Source organism: Ambystoma mexicanum, chromosome 5p, assembly GCF_040938575.1.
Source record: "Ambystoma mexicanum isolate Mex_15411 chromosome 5p, UKY_AmexF1_1, whole genome shotgun sequence".
NCBI lineage: Eukaryota > Metazoa > Chordata > Amphibia > Caudata > Ambystomatidae > Ambystoma > Ambystoma mexicanum.
The window spans coordinates 299,259,446-299,283,577 of NC_090930.1; the positions used below are offsets into that span (position 1 = coordinate 299,259,446).

At 44.6% G+C, this 24,132-nt stretch overlaps 1 protein-coding gene across 2 annotated transcripts in view; it reads left to right on the forward strand.

Annotated features, from left to right (window-relative positions):
* Positions 1–24,132, forward strand: part of TBC1D8B (TBC1 domain family member 8B) — a 1,314,750-nt gene that overhangs the window by 790,053 nt on the left and 500,565 nt on the right. For both annotated transcript variants that reach the window (XM_069612733.1, XM_069612732.1), the window contains exon 9: positions 5,464–5,614. In XM_069612733.1, coding sequence (XP_069468834.1) covers positions 5,464–5,614 — 151 coding nt within the window. The remainder of the gene's footprint in view (positions 1–5,463; positions 5,615–24,132) is intronic.

The following is a 24,132-nucleotide window of genomic DNA, read 5'->3' on the forward strand; positions in this document are numbered from 1 at the left end:
AGGTGCAATGCCACAGGCCTTACATAACACCTAATGCAACCAAAACAAATGATTAGAGTGATCCACTTCTATGTCGTTTTGCCAACAGGAATCCCCTCTTAGTAATTTACTTCACAGGAATTCTGCTGACAAAACGCATCATTTTTTTTTTTTTTTTGGGCTTATCTTTCCCTGCACTAATCACCCTTCCCACCCCTTTTACCACCTTAATCCCCCTATTTTGTTCGAAGAATGTTTGCCAGAAGTCTTTCGAAGTACAATAATTCCTGTCGACAAAAGGACGGCATACAGTCAACACCATCTCCACAGTAATACCTTGCATGCATTGGTGGCCCAATTCCATAGCTCTCAGCTCGCACGCTTTTGGCGGGGGTCACCCATCTTGTAAAGGGCTGACTCACCCGCCAAGCCTCCTGCACGCCGATTCATTCCAATGGGCGTCTCACCCGCTAAAAAAAACAAAATCGGGTGATTTCACCCGCCTTTGTTACACAAATGGTTGAGAGCTATGCCAATTCACAATCTTAACCTTCTCTTATCTGACTTGCTTGTCTTGTTAACTTGATTTGTATCTTGCTAAAGAGCTGCAGAAGTGTTACAAAATTCACTCTGCTCAGTCTTTAAGAAATAATAAATCGGCCTTTTAGTGCTCCTCTAAAGATGGTTGACTTTAATTCCATGTAGACTTCTATTCTGGTGTGTTTGGTGAAAACAAAACATGCATATGCAGCATCTTGTCCCCATGTGATGTATATATTTGACAAATTAACTGTGTTTGATAACAATTTTGGAGGATAAAATACCAAAGCCATGGAATTGTTCTGGTATTAAACAGATGGCTCAGTAGTGTTAGTGACTGTGAAACAGGTTTATCATGTACTGTCAAAATCTTGCATCAGGTGCTAAATTACATCATATCAAATCATGGAAACGTTCAATTAATGTTGCCCGTTTAAATAATTGGTTCAACTAACTGAAGAAGGGTTTTCTCCCCATAAAATACTTCAACAGTGTGTCCTTTCTGTTTGGCTAATGTGCAGCACTTACTATGGAATTCTACTGAATCCTGTGGTTGACATATGAGTTTCTGGATTTCTCAATTGCCATTAAGGATGTTCCAGTGTTAATTGTATAGTATTAGTTACATTTCCTGGGGTGGGTATACCGTTAATGGTTATCGTAAGAGGCTTACACGGTCAATAAAGTCTTGGTTGCTAGAGCTAACAGTTCAGAGCGTAGCAAGGCACTCACTTTATCTTGGGGATATTTACAGCTGTGTAAACCATTCACCTCAGAGGCTATTAACGTTATTTTACCAAACTGGCATCACTTTCTGGTGATAGTGGGTGCTCAAGTGCACGTTTTCATCAAAGGGAAGCATCCCCCAAACAAAGCTAGCTGCCATGAAATCTCACTCAATACTGAGCCTCTTCTCGCTTTCTGTGGAGGCCTCTGTGGATAGCAACGGTTTGGCGGTGCCTGGGTGATGCTGTGGGAGGTTAGTGCGGCTGGAGGGGGGATTGGCAGTAATAGGAAGAAGGAAGCTGGGAACAAGAGGCAAGAGCACAGCAAACCGGCATCTGTTTCTGAATGTGTACTTTTACCAGGAGATTCACAAGGAACCTCATTGGCTGGCTACCTCTTGCTTGGTTTTAATAACTTTATACTGTCTTGCAGATAGAGAAATACTCTCAACAAAATCATAGGGACTAAATGTAAACTGACACATGAACCCTGCCCCTGCTTCCACCTACCTTGCTCCATGGATATGTTTGGATCAGGGATTCCAGCAGACCAAATGGAGGAAATGTACATCTAATTTACCTTTGATCTTCTGAGCAATTTCTTTTTTTGGGAGATTTTATTTTGGACAAGCAAATATTTTGACCGGTTTGGGGGCTGAAGCATTTTGGAGCCCCCAAATCTTAAAAAATATTTGCGCAAAGCAAAACCACAAAAAAATGAAGTTTGCGCCAGGTAAATTGGTGAAATTGCAAATGGGGAGGTGTGAGGATTTTGCCCAGAATTCTTCTTTGACTCTGAACAAAATTCATCCATTTAGCCCCGCCCCTTATTACTGCGTGTTCTGAAGAGGAACTGTTAGTCCCCTAAAAATACTCCCCTGGTTAATGGGAATTGTGTCCCAATACATAATTTTACTCCCAACTTTAAAAAACGGAGTAAAATATCTCCCCTCAAAAACATATCTTGATTCCTGACTGTGTGTAGATATTTTGTGGCGCTGTCACCTGCTCTTCCTTCCTTTTGTGGGTATGCTCGGTTTTAGGAGGTCATGACAAGTTTTCTGATCTGTGCACGTGGCAGCAAGTTATCCCTACATAAATAGACCTGAGGAGGGAGGCCTAAGGCTGCCACAAACAGCTTTAAATCTAGCCCAATGGCAGGGAACCCCACTTTTGGAACACAACAACAAAATAGCTCCTGTGAGACAAAACCACTAGGGAAGCAAACCCACAAATTGGAGGTTATGCTGACTAAATGTACCAGTCAACCTGTTTGCAAAAAAAGGGAGGACGATCCCTTGTTGTGTGGGTGTAGAGTTGGGCCAAATAGGGCAGCCGCCTGGAAGAGAAGACCGAGCAGATAGTGCAGAAAGAGGAGAGCCAAACAGAATTGTGCAGGCAGCCAAGTGAGGAAGCTGTAGTGCTTAGGCCAGACCAGGAAGGAGAACTAGAAAGCACAAGTGAGGGACGGGACCGGTGGGTACATTAATGGATGGAAACTATGGCTAGAGTGCAGGTTGCCCGCCACTGGATCAAAGACTGGTAGCAAAGAAACCCTTGAAGTCACTAGTTTCAGCTTTAAAACACATATAGGATTCAAATGGAAAACTAGCTGGGAGCCAGAGTCCAGACCTTGGTGAAAATAAAAAGGACACCACCTCAAAGAAAAGGAAGACTTTCTGGAGAATATGGATAAAGGGAGGGATAATCATTTCTACCCAGAATTATCTGGTAGGTAGGGAAAAGACCTACAGGCCTTTTCTGAGCACCAATCCTCCAATGGCCAAGGGGGTGTGTAAGGTCTTGCCCAAGTAGCTGCACAACACTCTTTCCTTTTTCTGTTTGGCTAAAGACTTCTTCAGCTAATAGCTCCAGGACATGACAGGACCCCAAACAAAGTCTGTTCCGTGACCTAGGCATCTTGAAATAAGTGTGCAGGGCCTCCACTCCATATAAATGTTTGTTTCACTAAACCGCCGGCCATGGGCGCAAGCCTGGGAACATTTGCTGTATTAGAATAAGGATGGACGTTGTATCTTTGGTCCTTTAGAGTAAAATGTAGACTAGAGATGGATTTGTTGTCTCACCAGTCTTTGAATTTGTCCTCCTATCTTGCACTGTTTTGGTTACAAAACTCTCCTTATGATTTTCCTTTAGGCTGCCCTCTAACTCATCCTTAAGAAACCAAAAAGGGCTTCATCCTAGTCAAGGCCTTTCACCCATGGAGAAACCTCTCAGATCCAGAGAAGAAGAGCGTTGTACTCTTGTCTGGACTAGGAAGTTGTAGGTAAAGCCCAACAGCAAGAAGCCTTTATGTTGTGGTATGGCTTGCTTTACTCCACCGTCTTGACTCCTGAAACTTAGTGTTAGCATTGTGCATTGCTCCTCATCCTGACTCTTCAAATAACCCTTTTTTAGAACAATGTAAACTAGTGTGTGGATCTTCTGTTCTCCCAACACGTGACAAAATGATAGGATCAGCGATAGCGACTGTAGTTTTGTGTTACTCGCCATAGGAACAGCATTTTTCTGGTGGCTTATAATGTTGTTGCCGGGCAATTATTCACAGAACTTTCCAAAAGTAGTAGACCCTACGCTGGAACGTTTCATGTGATTTGTCTGGGGCTGGATGGGGGAAAGTATGTTTTCCCTTTCATCGATAAATTGAATGAAGGACAGTGCCAGAAAACTCTCTCACGGCTTCGCAATTGCGGTAATTTCAGCACAACAGGAAAAGCCAAAGTGATGTGAAAGGAAGCAGCTGTCCTTCATTCAATTTATCTTAGGTCCCATCTCCAGCCTCGGATGAAGAGTTGGTTTAGACTCGAAACACGTGTCAGGCTACTTTGCAAATAAATCCATCGGACTTATAACCACATCTCTCTTCAATTACTTGCAACATATGCCTATATTGCACTCTTGGGCGCAGTGCGACTGAGAATTGACCATGCTCTAATTGTTTCCACAACAGTGGGTTGTACTTGGCAGTACTCCCACACCTCTCAGGCACTTGCAGCCTATGTGCACTCTTTATATTTATTCATACAAGCGCTGTGGTTTTGTGACTTTTTCTGCCAGACCTGTGTTTTTCTTACCTTTTGAGGTGGTTAGTGGATCTATTAAGGGGGCAACCAGATTGGCTATTTGAAAAATCGCTAATCTGATTTGGAATTTGCTTGGAAAAGGTCTTACATTTTGTGGTTTGTAGACTTTTAGCAGAGCTCCATGATGATAAATCCTTAAAAGGGATATATTGCAGGTCTCGAGGAATCTGGGCGTGTCGAATGTTGCAATACTGACATGAACATACCTGCCCCCTTGCACACCCATCCCATTCAGGCCACATATACACACACACATGCAGTCATGCACACCATACACCCGACTGCACGCTCTCGGACACATTGCTTTCTATTTACTTGCTCTACCACCAGCATCAGGTCTCTGCTCCATTCTCTAGAATGGTCCACCCCGTAAACTGACGAGAAGCAGTGGGAGGTGTCAATCGACACCCTATCTTGGGTCCTATTTCATGTGTTCATGCGTACCTGGGAGCGCCAGCATCTCATCACTGTTAAAGTCCATTTGTGTGGGATGCTCAAGTGCCCCCCTCTGTACCATAATAGTCTGGGGAGTCCCCTCAAGACGGCCCATGGGCCATGCAACACGGGGGAAACAATATGCCCCCGGCCTTGCATGGACCATTGGGCATGTGCTTGCTGGGCTACTTTCGAGTACAAAGGGAAACCAGGTGTCCCCACTGCACTGGCCACAGTTGGCATAGCCCTTGGGTCTTATTGGGCCTGTTTGCCGGCTCCTTTACAAAGGGAGGCAGGGCAGCACCCTTCTACCAATTACAGATAAACCACACCTGCCGTTCTTTCCCTCCTGACTTAACTAACTGGACATTTAATTGCCAGGTAATTGCATGGCCTCACTATCCTATTGCACAGCACCCTTCCATCGCACAAAGCTCTTACTCGACCAAGGAAAGGTCTCCACTATGTATCCCTATATGCCTAAAATAAATGTCAGGTATTTCGTTAACTGTTGACTGGAGGGTGAGGTAAGTTTAAACTTAGTAAAATTCTTTAAGCACTTGGGTAGCCAAAAGCATGACTATTAATGGTTCATATACCAAAGATTATTAAAAAAAAGTTTTTTGTAGATGCGCTGGCATTGGTGTCATTAATTTTGTTTTTGCTTTTCCTACTCATAGTTGAAAGAGAAGATGAAAGAACAATCGTGGAACTTTCTTTTTAGAGAATGTGGTCGAGGTGTTAGCATGTTTCGGACAAAGAAAACACGTGACCTGGTTGTAAGAGGAATCCCGGAGACCTTGAGAGGAGAGCTGTGGTTACTTTTCTCAGGTACTGTACAGTATGTAGTAGCCACACGGGTTTGTATTGCTTACACTGCTTGCAGTCACAGCATATGTTGTAATATGTTTCACATCTTTTATATTGTGTCAAATTACCATTGTAGTAGTCTCAATATGTGTGTGCTTTCATTAGAATTGTAAATGCATGGGTCCAGATGATCCACAATGGTAACGGATGTTTTATACACGTGTATCACATTACATATACTCAGTTTGAGTGTAGGTTGGCAGGTACATATTATTTTGGTATTGTTTTCTTCTAGACTTGCCTGAATGTTTACAGCCTTCAACCATGTTGTTAAAGGATAGTTCCGGGACTTTTTTTTTATTGTTCCTACGGTTTGGCCATGTGTTTTTAAGCATAAATCGGTAGATCGTAGAAAACTTTCCTATGGACCTTACCCGACTTTTCGTCCATTAACGCACTCGAAATCAGCCGCCATTTTCTGATAATCCTATCATTTCCCCCCATCGACCTGGCTCACCTGCTTTTGCAGCACTAAATCAAATCCCCCGCCCCTGAAACAGACTTTATCAAAACATTCATATTCCCCGCCTCTATCCGTGACGTGACTGTGCTGCGTAGGCAAACGCGCCCAGGCGTCTTCTACGCGACTCCACACAGAACCCGGAAATCAACACAGATCAGCTCACAACACAGCGCGCCACAATTGGGAATATGAAACTGTACTTTTAAATCAAACCGCAAGATTGTAAATTTGGTAAAGTACATTTATTTGACATCAAATGTTTAGAGAATATTCAGCGATTTTCATTTTTATTTGCTCACGTTCCAAAAAGTTTGTTTTGAGGCACGCGATGTTCCTTTGCTGTACACAGGGTCTTAGATCATCTCACAATACAGCGCCACAATTCAGAATATGAAACTGTGGTTTAAAAGCAAACGGCAAGATTGTACATTTGGCAAAGTACATTTATTGGACATCAAATGTTTAGAGAATATTCAGCGATTTGCATTTTTCTTTGCTCTCGATCCAAAATAGTTCGTCTTGAGGCAAGCGATGTTCGTGTGCAGTACACAGGGTGTTGGTTTACGATAAAATAAGCTCTTCGGTCGCACTGATAATCGCATGGCTGTTCCAACAACGAGGCACTAGGCCACCACAGCGGTCTGTATGTTGCATCTAGCCGTTAGTACCGCGTAAGGGCATACTTGTACTTGGCGATCGTCCCATAAAATGGTCAGGGTGGTAACGTTGTTCACGCGGAGAAGCAACTGGCGGTTGAAAAAGCCATCCGCCGGTGTCTGGTACTCGTGACACATACAATAATGAAGGATGTACCTGTTTTAAAAACATAAAAAATGAAATTAGTCTCACCATCAGATCTTTATTAAAATTATTCATTTTATATATTAGGTCGGGAAATTATTTCATAGCTAGGACAGTGCAACTGGGTATTATATGTCAAGGGGGGCTGTAGGATACTGAGACAGTCCCCCAGTGCAGGGGTTGACAGGGAGGCAGTGCAGGTGGAGAGTGGAAGGGCCCAGGACCGAGGTCGCAGACAGTGGACCAGTTGTAGCAGGGGAGAGGGAGAGAGAAAGCAGAAGCAAAGAGGAAGGTTTTGAGGTGCTTCCGTAAAAGGAGATGGTTCTCCTCAAGATAGTGCGCGGTACAAAACAATATGCCACATAGAACGAACAAGTACAACTTAACCCGTCTTTAAAGCTACTGTATAGTAATTAAATTGCGGTATAAACTCATCTAAAGAGTTACTTACATTATATTTGCATTTTCCATTGTGTCTGTGCGTAGGGCAGCCCCGAAATACCACTCCTTCTATGCCGACGTTATTTCTTCTAATGAACGAACATTAAATGGCTTTCGTTTCTGAAATTATATTCATTATCGTTTCTTACGTTATTGCCCCACACCCCCAAAAAGAAGTCTTTCGGGATGGTCCCGGCCTGTCAAGGTCAAATAACAATAGAACCTTATACTGAGTCGTGGGCCATTCCGGCACCCGAGAAAAAATCAAAGCAGCTGACCTTCACTTTGAACGAGCACACATTCCTAGTTAGCTACATTCAGTGTAAGGCCATCTCACAGGACTCACAGAGCAATCACTTTTATTTACACAATACATAGCTACACATATTCAATGGGCCTGCGACATGAGGAGACTCGAGAGAACAGACAATCAAATTACAATCATTTAAACCGTGATGTGTATTTCTCAATGAGCTCTTCTTTAGGTGGACATGGAACAGAGGCAATGTTGGGTGGCAATGCAGTTGTCCCACAACTGCATTGCCACCCAACGCACAGGTTTGTTCACAACTCCATGTATGTGCCTATCTAGGACATCAACAATAAGTCTCTCAATAAAGTCATATTGCATATCCTCACACTGGTTTGATAACCCATTGTTTACTTCTTTTAGTGAAGGCCTTATTGTAGCGAAGCGTCCCTAAAGTTCCGGTCGTCCTACTTTGTTGACGGCCAACATTATGGTTATGTGTCAAGACCGCTAGAAGAGTCCGATTTATCATGCCCTCCATGCCAAAATGCAATCGTTTTGGCCTGTACTTTAGGCACATATTGTGGAACACCTCCAAATCTCCTGTGTGGCAGAATTCCGTGAGTCCCCTCAAATCTCTTGTTATAGTTTTATCAAATACAATCTTTTCAATGGCTTTGTGAGTGGGTGATGAAGGAATCAACCACTTCTTCTTCCGTGCCTCCTCTGTGGACAAATGGCCATGTTCACCATTGTGGAAATGTTGGTTTGTGGTCCAGCGGTGAACGTTGCTACAGTGTAGCATTACTGACCGCCATTTTTCCAGTAGAATTTCCAACGACCCTCCACATGTTTTTGAGCTCCACCAAAGATGGTTGCTGATTGACTTGGACCACTGTGAAATACCTTGCATATCTTTTCTTTTACCTGCAGCCGACATTTTTTTATTGATTGTTTTTGCAAGATGCCAAACGTCAAATTGGTGATTTATATTTTTGTACTCTTCTCTCATTGTCTTGGCAATTGAAACGTGTCTGTCCGTGGCTATCAGGTCGATCACCATTCCCCGCGATTGTAGTTCTTGCAATGATGCTACAGAGCCAACTTTATCCATGGCCACTGAGGATGTACTTTGTGACACCTGCACGACCACCGAACTCACAATTTTCTTACTTTCCATGTCCTGAAAGTGGTAGGTGCAGTACTTGGCTGAAAATCCTGGGCTGTCGCACTGTCCATCACCGGCTAGCCTGAACCGTTTGGCCGCCAATGTACTATCAATAGACATTTTTTCCATTCTCCAAGCTTCGCTAATGGCTGGAAATAGATAATCGGTTTGGTATTTGTAGAACTGAGTTTTCGCAATGAAATGGATTCCCACAAACTGAAAGAAAGACTCTAACTTTTTAAAACTTGAACCACTAAAAAGTGCAGCCGCTGCACAAAGTAGATTGCCTGCTGGCAGTTGCCCCAGCATGGGTTGTGCAGACCATGAGAAAGGATGATATTTTGTACAGGTGGCATGTATTTTAAGGTTAGTGCCTCGAATTGCACGAGTCACATTAATCAATGGCTCCCCACATACTTCCCCACCAACCGAATGCCCACATTTCATCCGAATAATAATATCAATCAAACAACTATCGAATACAATGAATTTGGCCTCTTTCCTTATACTGTCACTCTGCATCCCAGCTGGTTCGGCCTGTAACGTTGAGGACATGTCACTCACATGAAAGGTAGAATCTCTGATATCGTCTTCCGCTATGTTCAGTGATATTGATGGTGTTTCATTGTCGTCCACTTCATTCTCTTCCATTGCAACATCTGTTCCTTCTCCGGCGATGGGTGAATAAAACAATTGCTTCAACTTTCTCGCGGTCTTAGTTTTTGCGGGTGTGGATTCTGTAAATTGATCTCCGACTGCATCCGAACTACCAGGAGGACATTCACTATCAATGGCTGGTGGTGGTATAGCTCCGTTGTCAATCACTTCATATTCTTCCCATTGGCACGATGCATCTCCAGTCTCAAGTCCCTGCCAAAAGGTTTGACAAGCAACATCTCTCGTTCGCTTCACTGTCTGTGTAGATCTAGTTCGTACACCCACTCGCAACTAGATGACAGATTGGAAAAGGGATGTTCAATAGTGACCAGGACACTAACCTTCTTTTGCTTTCTTTTCTTTGAAACTTTCTTGCCTCGAACTTCAACATCAGGACGCTGTTGCTCCGACTCGTGTGTGCATGCCTCCACTTCCTCTTGCGCTGCAACGACTATATTTTCATGATAAGCACATCCATCACGCACTGACGCTCCATCGACTCCCTGAAACATAGAACTTTCATTAGTATGTATAATAATATTGAAAACACAAAATGTACTTGGGGACCAATACCCACGTACATCTCAATAGCAAAACACGAATGAACGCTTTGTGTAGAACATTCAAACGACAATTATTCACGCATTGTTGATCTAGTTAGATGGAACTGTCAAGATCCATACCTCGGGCTCCTCATAGACTTCCATTGATGATATTATTGAAGATGATGCTTCAGTAACTCCCTGAAACACAGTAATTGCATTAGTATGGTTTTCTATTTTGTTAAAAAGAACATAAACTTTGTGCAGGCGTCAACGGCTCATCTAAATAGACCTGCACAAATGATCAGTTGTCTAAAATAAATAATGGATATGTAAATATGATTCGATTTGCTCGATCGTTGGAAGTGTCACCACACAGAGATCTGCATCAACTACTAGGGGTGATGTTCTTGTAGAAGAAGCTCCGTCATCTCCCTGAAACATAGTACTTGCGTTAATAAAGAAGGAAGTATAGCGGATGTAATCACGTCATATGATTTCGCTTGATCGAACTGTCAGTATCCATACCTCGAAATGCATAAGAACATCAAGGGACGATGTAACTGCGGTGCACACTTCTGCAAGCTGTTGCGCCGACCCGTAACTGCATGCTCCCCCTTCTTCTTGGACTAATGCTCCATCGACTCCCTGAAACATAGGACTTTCATTAGTAATGAACACAATATTGAAAAAAGAAGACACATAGGAGGGCGACGACAGAAGGACATATCAATGGCTAAAAACGAAAGAAACATTGTGTGTAACAATCACGCTACAAGAATGCAAGATCTGATGATCTCCATCGATGGAACTGTCCGGAAACGTACCTCGAGCATCTGAGTGACATCAACGGTTGTCGTCAATACGTTGGACTCCTCAGCATCTCCCTGAAAGACAGTACTTGCATTATTTTGGATAACAATAATTATAACTGAAAACAAAGACTAGAGGACGAGTAAAAGGGTGTACCATTAGGTAAAATAATCACATGATAAATTAAAACTATTGATTTACATGCCCAAAACAAGTCAGTGGCAGAATAGCTAAGTAAGATTACCCGATAGGCGCTTGAAGTGGCTGATGACTGCAATAACGACACGGATGGAGAATCTTCCGCCTTCATATTGAGTGGATACATAAATGGGGAAATTATTGTTAGCTAATGCTACACACTACCGCAAGGCCGAGAGATAAATACGTAAACTCTACTCACCAGTGGAGGGATGTGGACGAATAGAGTGGGAATAGCGGTTGAGAGCAATTTTCGCCTCGCTCGCGGTGTGTTCTTCTTTATTAGCAATGATGTGGAGTACATGTCTGAGGTAAAGTGCCTGCTGCAGATGCGGTATCGATCACCCCTCTTGTCTGCAAAGACTTCTAGGACTCTACTTTCAAGCTCAGACGGTGGATATCCGCAATATCGGACCCATTCTCTTATCTGATCTATTGTCTTAGGGAAAACATGCATTATAGTACCTTCAGATTTATTATGGGTCTTCGAAGGGCAACCGCCAATGGAACAGGCAGGCATTGTGGAAAGTTCTGAAAAGTAAAGATCAACAATTCTCTATGAATACTAATGTGTTAAAAAATTAAATGACACATAAAAGGTTCAATGCAAGGTTCGTTTTGGTTCTTGGAACTATACACGTTATTCACATGCGGATAAGTATTTGAATAACTTAAAAAAAATAGAAAGATAATTTGAATAAACTCAGAACATGTGACTAGTTCCTTGCATGTACTGTCTTGAACGAAAAGAAATTGGACGCAAAATGATTATGGTACCTGGCCTTACCTTGACGAACAAACAGTTAGATGCAGGGATCAGAGTAGTTTCTTGTCGTAGAACAGGGAGCAGTTCACAGGTTTGCAAACTGACGAGTTTCCTCAAAGTGGTCACGGAAGTTCACAGAGACGAAGAGCAGATAACCAGCACCTTCACGGGTTGACTAGCAAAGCGCAAAGAAGTTCTCATTAGAAATATGAAGTGGGTTATAAAGAATTCGAAACAGGGGTGTGTTTGTGAATGAATGACGTGTATATGTCGTGGCATTATGCGGTTTGCAGGGGGCCGTCCAGCGTGAGGGGGGATGCTTGGCAGGAGACACGGGGTCTGGAGGTAGACATGGGAACAACAACCCATGCTCTATAGACCACTTTGAAGTGTACATGGTCTTTGGCACCTCTTGGCCTTTATCGCTCCCTGACAGCTCCACTTGCCAGCACAAGTACCCCGGTGCGAACTGCCTTTGATAGGGTGGGGGGGGGGTGGATTGGGGCGGTGGTCGTGCAGACAAGACACAGGAAGACTTGTGAATGGAGACACACTTATGTGGATTGCAGGGGGCCGTCCAGCGTGAGGGGGGATGCTTGGCAGGAGACACAGGGTCTGGAGGTAGACATGGGAACAACAACCCATGCTCTATAGACCACTTTGAAGTGTACATGGTCTTTGGCACCTCTTGGCCTTTATCGCTCCCTGACAGCTCCACTTGCCAGCACAAGTACCCCGGTGCGAACTGCCTTTGATAGGGCGGGGAGGGGGGGTGGATTGGGGCGGTGGTCGTGCAAACAAGACTCGTTTGCCGCAGGGCCTCACCAAGGAGAGGCCATATAACTGCATGTAAGAGGCAGGCTGCAGGATCTAGTACATGGAAGGCAGGGGGGTGAGTTTATAAATACCTCACCCTCCCAGGAGAATATATGGGTGCAGTTCACCCTGGAGACCCTGGATGCCTAGGCAGTTAGTCAGCTGCAGGCTGGCCTGTGGTGGCAAGGCGGCACGGGCCAGAGGGGGTCTTCTGTGTACCCGGTGCCCAAAAGGATGATTTATTATGATCAACCATATGGATTATTTACCTATAACCATGTTTTGTATCAATAAAATCCAACGGCCTTTTATTGCCAACGCTTGAACAAAGTGGTGTGGTAAGTATTTTTGGGGGAGGAGGCAAGGCCGGGAGGCTTGATGCCAACCCGCAAAATAACATATGTATGTCTGCTGCATATGGGTTCAACGGTTATGTGGATTGAAGGTGGGCGGCCAGCGTGAGGGAGGATGCTGGCCGGAGACATGTGGTGTGACAAGACAAGGCACAGGAAGACTATTCAATGGAGACACACTAGATTCATTTAAAAAATCAAAACAACCATTGTTAAAATATATGTTGGGTTTTATTTTAGATCTTAATTACAATTGAACATAAATAATAAACATTACACATTGTAAAGTTCCGGTTGCAGCACATCCAGGGAAAATCCGCGGTATTGTCCACTGTCGCTGGGGAAATGTTGTCTAATGGCAAGTACCGCACAGGCAGGTATTACTCTCCGAACGCGGTGTCCGAGCCTACCGTGAAGCCACCAAGTGAAGCAACGATAGGCCACCAGCCTGTACCACCTGTGAAAAAGAAAGATGCAAACTGTATTAAAATGACAAAACTTTCTTATCAATGTCGATTCAGGTAAAAAATGTCATTCTGCTTTGAAAAAAATTCTATCTAGAAAATGCACAATATGGAACCAATTTACATGCGTTCGAATGATATGTAGATGTAATTTTATATGTGGGAGACGACCATGAAATAGTAGTGGCATCACTGACATCACAACCAGAGTATACTTACTCGTTACTCGGATTACGCGGACGAACAGTGCCGCGAAGTTCGTGCATAAGCACCATCATCATCCTCAACACGGTCCGTGAGAGGCAGGCTTTCCTGAACTCTGGCAGCTCGGTGATGCATTGCGGACTTGGCTCGCCTTCCGAAATGTAGGCCAAGCACCCGGAATTTTCACGGCAGCAGCAGTTCTCCTCAGTTGGCATTAGCTCGCACCGATTGCACGTGCACCAGGTGGAGACGCCGTCCATGCGACATGGTCCAGGCTCTTCATCCGTTGACTGGTCCTCCCAACTGCCGTCCGAATCCCCATCGTTTTCGCGTGCTTGCCTTTCCAGTAGTTCTTGCTCGGTGTACTCGGGCTCGTACATGTACGGCATTATTGTAGCCATTGTGTGGTAAAGAAAGTAAAATAATTTACAGAGATGGTACAGGTGTTCACAAGGCCTAGAAGCGGCGAAGGTAGCAGACCAGAGCACAGAAACGAGTCACAGAATACTCAAAGTAACACAGAGAGAGTAATGGAATCGAAAATCTGCTGCTGTGTGTTGTGAAACGGTGTGTTTATACTTATTGAGGAAAGAGGCGTCCTGCCATTTCCATGGCGACACGTCATTAGCTGAGGCGCAGCGATTGTTGACACGAAACGTGCTTTGGCGTTGGGAAATGGGCGGTACGCGTCTGCTGATGTCAGGCTCAGGGGCGGGGGATTTGATTTAGTGCTGCAAAAGCAGGTGAGCCAGGTCGATGGGGGGAAATGATGGGATTATCAGAAAATGGCGGCTGATTTCGAGTGCATTAATGGACGAAAAGTCGGGTAAGGTCCATAGGAAAGTTTTCTACGATCTACCGATTTATGCTTAAAAACACATGGCCGAACCGTAGGAACAATAAAACAAAAGTCCCGGAACTATCCTTTAAAATGTGTATAGATGCATATGGCTGTGCTGGGGTGATTTATGATATGACAAAAAGCCAAGTAAACTTAATTGCCATTGGGAAGGCAGGTAACCAGCATAAGCATAATGTTTATTAAACTAAATGGGTCTTACATTTACTTCTGAACAATGTCAGGGATTACAGTAAGCACATCTGTAGAGGAAGAGCATTCCACACGGTTTGTTCCTGAACTGATAAACTTTGGAGGACCACAAAGTCCTCCTAGGCACATTGGGCGGAGGTTTATTCACCAAATTGCCTGGAGCCAAGACCATGCAGGCATTTAAATACAAACTAAACAGCTAAATATTAAATCAATCCTCCTAGGATCCAGCAACAAAGACAAATCCCTATGAAATGAAGACAACTGTTTCAATTTTCTTAGGTGGAAAACAAGACACATGTCAGCATTTCAAACCAAATGTAGTCAAACTAGTTGGGTACGAGGACATCCTGAATAGATGGCATTGGAATAGTCTAGGTGGGAATTGATTAAGACCACTAACCACTATGCCTTAACTGTCCTAAGGGATTCATGGTAAGATCCTCCCAAGCTACCAAAGGGTATAAAAAAGAGGGCTTCTCCATCTCACTGATCTGTGTCTTCAGGCTCATGTAAGATTCCCAAAAGATACCTATATTTTTTTACTTTTCTCTAGAAGTCAGCCGAGAAGAACTGTTGGGGAGGTAAGGGCCTTAAGATTTTTCAGACAATGGCAGGGGCCATAAAGAATCATGTCTATCTTGGAAGGATTCTAATTCAGCCCAATGGTCCACATCCCACATCCAAGCCTTGGTCCTGTCAAGTTCTTGGATCAACTTTATAAAATCATCAGAAGTACTTTTGACTCTAAACTGAATATTATTTGCATAAGAGTGGTATTGAAGCACTAAAGCATAGTGCAGTTTTCGAAGAGGGACCATGTAAATATTAAAATGAAGTGGTGTTAAGGGAGATCCCTGTGACAGCCCCTATTTTGAAAGGAAGGAAGTGGATGGAAAGGGGCCACGCTGAAACCGATGCTCCTGATCAGTTAAAGACCAGAACTAGTTTAAAGTAGATCCACCTACCCCAGCTATTTGCGTATGTAGTCCTGTTTGCAGCCAAGGTTGATTAGTAACACACTTAACTACCTTGTAGCTTAATGAGGTACAAAAACAGTACCATCTGTTGGTTGAGGGACCACCAAGAGACCTGCAGGTAACATGCTTAAATTACATGTTGGCATCCAGTAAGCATTTAATCCTTAAGTCTATTGAATTAGTCACATTTAGGGGTAGTGGACCTGTTGCTCGAATAGCAACAGGCCGAATTCTATTTTGCTCAAATGTAGCCCCCAAAATGTAGACCGTGAGTTGGAGTCAGGCTATATTGGTGGGTGTGGGTGGAGGATGAAGAGGACTAGTGGAGGAGTTAGGAAATAAAATTCCATCCATCATTGGACATACATCCCATCTAGTAATATCACCTGTGCAACAATGCAAAGGCAGTTAGGGTTTTCTTGAAAGCTATATTACTATTAATTACTAATATTAATATTGTTATCATCAACAAAGCAGATGTCGGGTTGTTCCAAGCAATAAACAAATTGCTTGGTTAAGAGCATGTGTTAACCTGTCCACAGATTACACGAGGAAGTACAATAATATTTTGTCTGGCTGGTTTTGCTGATCATTCGTTCCTCAAACTTGCTGCAACAGGTGGTGTAGGTGGCATTCAGGTGGAGCTGGTAATATTAAGGTGGTTGGATGTGACCTAGAGGAGGAGGTGGTAATGGAAGGTGGGTGTGACATTTGTGAGCAATAAATTACCCAGCTTTTGGACAAGTTACAGATTCCTGAAAATATGACTTGCAGTGCTTTGTGGATGGGTCTTGATATATAGTGAGTGAGTCAAGCAAGTATAACTTCTTTGAAATATGGTAACATTACAGAAGAAAGCTGATGTGTGCAACAGAGGTTTGGGCAAACCTCTTGCCACACTTAGGGAGATTTGCTGCTGTGTCAAAGGCAGGATTGAATGCTAACCAGGAGCTTGACATGTATTTGGGAAGCAGAAAACATATGAATCAGTGGCTACCTTTTAATATTAAAAAGACTACATTGAGAGAATAAATGCCATTCCAAAGCTTGACAGGCAGCAGAAGGTATGGTGCTGGCAGCCCGGCAAGTGCTACTCTTAGTGCAGCTGAATAGTAATTCCTTAGTTATATTTGCACTGTTAAGAAATTGTCAAATATCTGTTGTCGGCATTGTCGCATCATTAACTGTAAAAGACAAGTCACATGCTGTGTTCTTTGATAACCAATAGAAAGGTACAATAAAAGGCAGTATCATGGACACTGTTAGGGGTTTGAAAGTGAATACAGCAGAAAGAATGACAGAGTGCAGGAAAGTGACTTGACATACTGTATTCTACAAATGTAATCCAATCTAACACAAAATCTCTACTGCTGCTAATGGCTGAAGGTAAAAGCTATACACCCTCCACCCGCCTTGTCTGTAAAATGACTCTGAGACAACATAAGGCAAAGATTCAACAAAAGAAAAAAGTACTATCTATACTTAAATCTTGTCTGCACCTAACATAGCTAAGAATGTTTTCTATATCTGCCCATTAGATTAAAAAAAACACACACACTTCACACAGACATGTATAAAATTAAGTATAATTTTGACTGCCATCCTCAAACCATGATTGCATAATCAAGGCATTCATTGTCTGGCACTGAAATGGCTTAAACAGTTTCAACAAATCGTGCCCCTTCATTATGAATCACCAGCAGAAAATATTTGATGTGATGTCTCTGAGGAGTTGGCTCTATTGTCCGGCTTTAAACTGTACATAGAAAACACTCGCCAAACTCTTTAGAACGCTGATGCCACACGGGCACAACTTCATTTGGAGAAAAATTATGATCTGAAACTGTACTTGTCAGCTGCATTTGTGATATTAGCTGACATAAGATTCATTCTTTGGTAAGTTTTTGTGGAAGGGCATGGTGATTTAGGAAGATGTCCCAACGCTCATCTATGCTTCTACAACCGTCAGTTTTGGAAGTGAAGTAGTTCAGTCACTGGCCTCTGAATGAGAAGTCTTGAAAGCTGGGTGTCAAAACAACCTCTGTTAACAACTTTGTGAATTGCCCTAAAGCGTATGTTATACTTTTGAATTTTCTTATGGCATGTATTGCATGCCACCGCCAACACCAAACGCTTACCTAGAGCCGTCGGGTACTGGCAGCGTTACCCACGATGGTGTCTGGGACCACGAGAAAGGCTCAATCAGGCCGGGTGGGTGACATAAGGCAGGTACCAGAAGGGAGGTCCTGGTGTGTAGCAGCCGGGCAGGGCTCCGCCCTCTTGCCTTCCTCTTCCTTGGTGGACACCACTGCGTACCGCCATGCGCATGTTACACTGGTTGTCCCCATGACAACGGATGCTGCCACCAATGCTGAGCCTTGTTCTGGTGGCAGTGTCCAGATAAAGCTGTCCCAGCTTCACACGGACTTGGCGTCTTAACGCGGTTGGTTCTAGCTGTGTTTCCCGTTTGATCTGTGTCTTCCTGGTCTAACTCCGATTTCTCCTTTCCTTTTCCTACTTCCCGTCGCTTCAAGTGCTTCTAGTTACTTGTTTTTCCTTTCCTTTCTCTGACCATTCTTGTGTTCTCTTTCTTGCTGCCGCTCCTTCCCTGTGGTTGCTGCCTTATTCCTGCGGTTCCTAGGGTTGCCTCCCTGCCTGCTGATCTGATGATCTCCTTGGCTCTGGACAAATCCTTTAAAGTTTTTCATCACAGTGCTTGCACTGTCCCTACACCATGTCAATTGCTGAGCGACTGTCCCTACACCCTGTCAATTGCTGAGCGACTGTCCCGTGGTGTGGGGAGGCAAGTGCCACCAGTTCCTGTTACCACTCTCAGGGAGCGGTGCAGGCTTGATCCCCTGCAATGCACTCTGTGCCGCCACTACGGAGCAGCCTGGAATCCAATAAGAACACGACGACCTCAAAAACAGGTATTCAGCACTGTAAGAGAAGCCCAGCTTGACAGATTAAGACGCCTAACAACCGTTTCTGCTATGAACGCCACACAAGCATTGAGGGAAGAACTCCAAGCACCGATCTCAGAATTTACCATTCTGCGACAAGAGAATGTCACCTTGAGGAAAGCCATGGCCCAGGGGACTGCAGCCGCGGCCACCAAACATACTATGGCACATTCAATCATGAAGTTTGATGGGGATCTTGCGGAAATTCTCGGAATTCTGCAATCCTTGCAAGAATCAGTTCCTATTCAGGCCCGGACATTTTGCACATGACAAGGCTCGAATCGGCTATATTCTGGGAAACCTTACCAGAAGCGCATTTGCCTGGGCAGTACCCTATGTATCGGCTGACTACCTGTTGCTTTGCAATTTCTTAGAATTTGAGAAGGAGTTTTCTGGAAGTGTTTCAGAGTCCGAACCTAGTTTCCCAAGCCCAGAACCAGCTATTCAACATATGACAGAATCATCAAGATATCACCTATATCAGTAGATACCAGCGGTTAGCCAATAATGCCCAATGGCCAGAGGTTACTCAAAGAACCCTGTTTCAAAGAGGATTAAGGGAAGAGTTAAAAGATAAACTATGCGGCCAACTACTCCCCTTAGAAGTAGTATAGGGGACATTGTACAGGGCCCGCCCATTGGGCGCCTGGAGACTAGTCGAGTGACCAGGTTGAATGGGGCAGAAACGGAAAAGTCCTAGCATGCTTAGCATAGTCGGAAAAGTTAAGTGTGAGTTTGGTTTGGAGTGGGGGTTGGACAGAGGGGGGGATAGCCTGGCACACATGATCAAGCGCTGCATCATACTCTTGTTGAAGCTGGCACACGGTTGGAGGCCTCACTAATACCCTGGACATGGTATCACAATGGCTGGCACCGTTAAAATCATGACATGGAATGTCAGGGGGCTTAACCACTTCGTGAAACGCAAAAGGGTGAGCATGTACATCAAGAGAAATAAAGTGGGGATAGCACTGTTGTTAGAAACGCACTTAGATGCACAGGAGCAGAAAAACCTGGCGGGTGTCTGGGGGGGGGGAGTGATGGTGGGCTCCACATACCCTATGGGGGGTCCTCGTCTGGGTTCACCCGGCTGTACCATTTAAGGTGTTGACCACAAAAACTGACAATGAAGGTAGGATGGTGATGTTACATTGCATGTTAGAAAACCAGGAGATATGTGTAGTGAACACTTATGCTCTGAACCATGATGCCACTGTGTTCTTCAGGTCGTTATATGCGAGGTGGGGACATACAGGGATGGGATGTTAATTTGGGGAGGGGACTTCAACTGTATGTTAGACCCTTCTGTAGACCGATTGGATGAGAAACATAGGCAGCCATCCTCTCCAGCACTGGTTCTGAATTCGTTATTACAGCACTTCCAACTGTGCGAACTATGGAGGGAAAGCCACGCGGTAGGCAGGGAATACTCTCATTATTATTCGGCCCCACATAAGGTATACACAAGAATAGATTACGTGTTCGTCGGAGAGGAACATGTCATTGAATTCTCAGAAGTGGAATATTTGGCCAGAGTCCTATTGGACCACTCCCCACTTTTAGCAAGATGGCGGGTGTCGACACTGCGACCACTGATACCCACATGGAAGTTAAGGAGTGAGTCGCTGTTAGATAAAGCATTCAATGAGCATATTCAGATGAGGACAGTTGAATTCATTGCGATAAATTAGGGGAGTGTACAGAAGGTGAGCACAGTTTAGGAGGCGTACAAAGTGGTCATTAGAGTGGAAATGATAGCGAAACCGGCAGGAGTACAAAAAGTCATAGTCAATGAGCCTGAGAAGACGGAAGATAAACTGAGGAGATTAGAAGGGGAGGCTAAGGGAACCAAAGAAAACTTAGATGAAGTAATAGAACTGAAACAGGCATGTCTCGCACAGTGGGGCAGATTGGGGAAGTTTAGCCATGCGAAATACTTGGAAAGGAGGCATGCTCAAGGGGATAAGCCTGGGAAACTGCTAGCCTGGCTGAATAGACGGAATGACACCAGATCCCCAATATGCACTATTAAAAATAAGGATCAAGAAGAAGTATACACACAAGTAGGAATTCCTTCAAGTACCTGGGAGTCAACATCTACCATGACCCCACTAAGGAGCACGAATTCAACACAATATGGGCCAAAAATGGGTTTGTAAAATCTATGGAGTTCTGGAGTAAATTGCCCCTGTCTGTGATGGGCAGAGCTGCAATGCTTAAAATGGTGGCATTGCCAAGACTCGTGCACTGCTCTGGGAGCGTCCCTTATAATATTCCAAGGTGGTTTTTCCAGGACTTAGAAGAAGATATGCAGGGGGTTCCTGTGGCAGGAGGGGAGGAATAGGGTGGCTCTGAGCACACTGCAAAGACCACATTATAAGTGGGGGGTTGAAGATACCGAATTGTGAGATGTACTTCCTGGTGTGCCAGCTGCAGCACGTTGTACAATGGATGGCCGATAACCCTATGACAGAAACAACGTTGCTGCAGCCGGTTGTAAAAGGAATGTACCTACGGGACCTACTCTGGTTTCCCACCAGGGAACAAAGAGGCCATCCTTACCTAGCAGAGTTGGGCATCTGAGTTTGGAAGAGGACATGTGGAGTCATGGAACTAATGGACCTGATTTCACTGCAGACCGCAATAGCGGCAATTCTGGGAGATAAGCCGATCAGTAGGGCAATGGTGCATTCTAGATGGGAAGCACACCAGCCGTCATTGCGACATTCAAAGGCGCAAATAGACGGGAATGTTCCCGGTGCAAAGCGACATATGCAGGACTCGTATACATGTTTTGGGGGTGCCCGATGGTACAATGTTTCTGGAAAGGGGTGGCAAATAAAGCATCCCAAGGTAGCATAGTCTTAGATATCCATATTCTGGAGGCTTTACTTCTGGGCCACTACAAGAAAAATGCAAAGGACAGACAAATAAATTGAAGGACTTGATGTACATAATGGCTAAACACAGTATAGCTATCAAGTGGAAAGATGCTAGGGAACTGAGTGTTACTGGATGGTGGAGGGAACTGGAAAAGCAGAAACGGGAGTATGGGAAAAGGCACTGGGGGACCAAAAAACGGATCTTGGAATAGACATCCAGCAGTGGATAGCTTTAACTGTGACGCTGTTTGCTACCGTTAGCGAAACAGAGGCCGTACAGAGCATAGTAGCAGAGGTTGATGCAGTAACTGATGAGGATGACTAGACAATTGGCACAGGCTGAGTTAAGGGGCGTTATGTAATGTTAGATATAGTTGGGAAACAGATTTGAAGGAAAATGTTGTATAACAATGATGATTGTTGTTGTTTGGAATATAATAAAAACGTTCAAAAAAAAAAAACTAGAGATTATTGTGGCGTTGTGAATTTAGGCCTTGTGCATTCAATTCCGGATTTACTGCGCAAGCTTTCCCTTCTACCTAGGATAACTGATATCTACGCAGAATAGCAATGCCGCCCGCGCCTTGGGCCACACCAAGTAGTTACACTATATAACAGGTTATATTAACATGGGGTCCTGCTGGACGGGAAGCCATCTCTCTCACTTCTCCCCACCCCCATGCCTCATCAAAGTGCCTCAAATGCATCTCGCCTTACTTTAAAGCGCCTGGGGGGGACGGGGCTGCCCCCTTCCCAACACCTGATAGAAGGCAAGATGGCCCCTGGGGCCTCTTGGTTTCTGTTGCCTGTAACCTTGTTTTCCCAAAGTCCTGGGAAGCCCTGAATCTGTCCATTCACCTGACTGGCTGTTGGGTGGAAGAACCATATATGGTATTGTGGGAAAGTCCGGGCCAGACTGGCTGTATGTTGGTACAACCTTGGGGTGGGGCCTGTGTGAATGGCGTGTTTGACTAATATGCATGCCATGTTCTGGGTGTCTGGTTTCTCTGTGTGTGTGACGCAATAAATGAGACAGCCCTGCCTGAAACTGACATGAATGCAGTGTAGTGTGCTGAAAGGCTGGGTTCTTGCCCCAATCCACATTCCTTGTTATGAGTATCTGGGTGGAGTGAATGCCCAGATTGCCTGTGAGAATGATTGGCTGCCTGCCTGCATGAATGCCCTTCTGTGTGATTGGCTGACTGAGCCTGGTTCAGCCAGAGTGAATGAGGGACATGTGTATATCTGGAGACCTCTCACTTACCAATGTGTTCAGAAGCTGAATTCGAAACTTGAAGCTGATCCTTGAAGCCCAGCTGGAGGAGAAGCTTGCTTCTGCATTTCCTTCGATGTAATCTAAAAGCTGTCGAGGACCTGGCTAGGAGACCTCTCCCCGAGCTACGAGGACCGTCGTGCAAAAACTTCTATTCTTCATCAAAGCACTCTGGAAGCCAGTTCTGTGAGTCTGACGTTCAGAGAAGGTGTCCGCTTAGAATCCTGAAGAGAACACCTGGACATCGAGGGATTTCAAAGTCCATTGGCATCCGTCGGGTTCAGAAGATCTGCATGAATGCTGGAAGCCAAGTCGAATCGTGTCGCCCAGAAGCGGGGACACCTTGACGCTATGCTGCTCGACGCCGGGAAAGCTCCACCTTGCCTAAGAACATTTGAAAGAAAGAGGGATCCCTTGCCATTGCTGTCGACCACTTTATCCCGCCGGAGAAAGTCGAGGTCGCTGGATACCAAGGAAAGTCAGCTGGTGGGTTTCCTGCCACCAGAAGCCGACAAAGAAGTTCCGAGGACACTGATGGAGTGAAGATCCGAGGTCCAGCCTGTGGTCGAGTCCCGATCGCTGAAGCTATACCAAGGTATGTGCTGCAGCACCAACGGGCCAGAGGACTACTGACTGCAACTCCCGACATCCGATGCCCATTGCCGGGCCTTCATCTATCACCGCTGAAGGTGCTTCAAGTCTGCAGAATCTTATTTGCGGCACCGAACATTTTGCATCGAGGCCTACCGCACACCTCATATTCCCAGGACTTCCACCATCGAGGAAGTGGTCAATCGCCGAAGAGCACCGCGAAGGTCCAAGCTGCCATATCACTGCAAGTGTTCTACTTTTTTTCAAGGATCTCGATGCCCAGTGGTTCCTTCTTCAAATGGGGTCCATCCTCAAAGGATACCTTCGAAGAAACTCTCCCACTTCAGGCACATTGGTGTGGTTGAACTGTTAAAGCAAGAAGCAAGGCTTGAGCATGTATTGACTGGGCTTGTTAATTTTTATTACAGGTTGCCCAGTGAGGGGATCCTAGCTCAGAATTGTGCATCCATCTCCAAAGGAATCATTCTGCCATTGCTTAACAATAACCTACCTTGCTTCCCTAATTCTATGCTGATGCACCTTACTGAATGATTTGTATGCTTGTTATAACAGCAGCTGATGCATTTTAAAGGAATCTAATGTCTAGGTGTGGTTCCACATAGAATTGTATAGATGTATCATCATAGTATTACCAGAGTACAAAGTGTGTAATTGAATGTGTATATATATCTGAACCTTATTTTTATATAAATAACTGTGTTAGCACATAACATAGTGTGTGGGCATTCCTTTTAAGGGGCCTGGGGACTCACTGTACTTAAGAACCAGCCTGCATCACCACC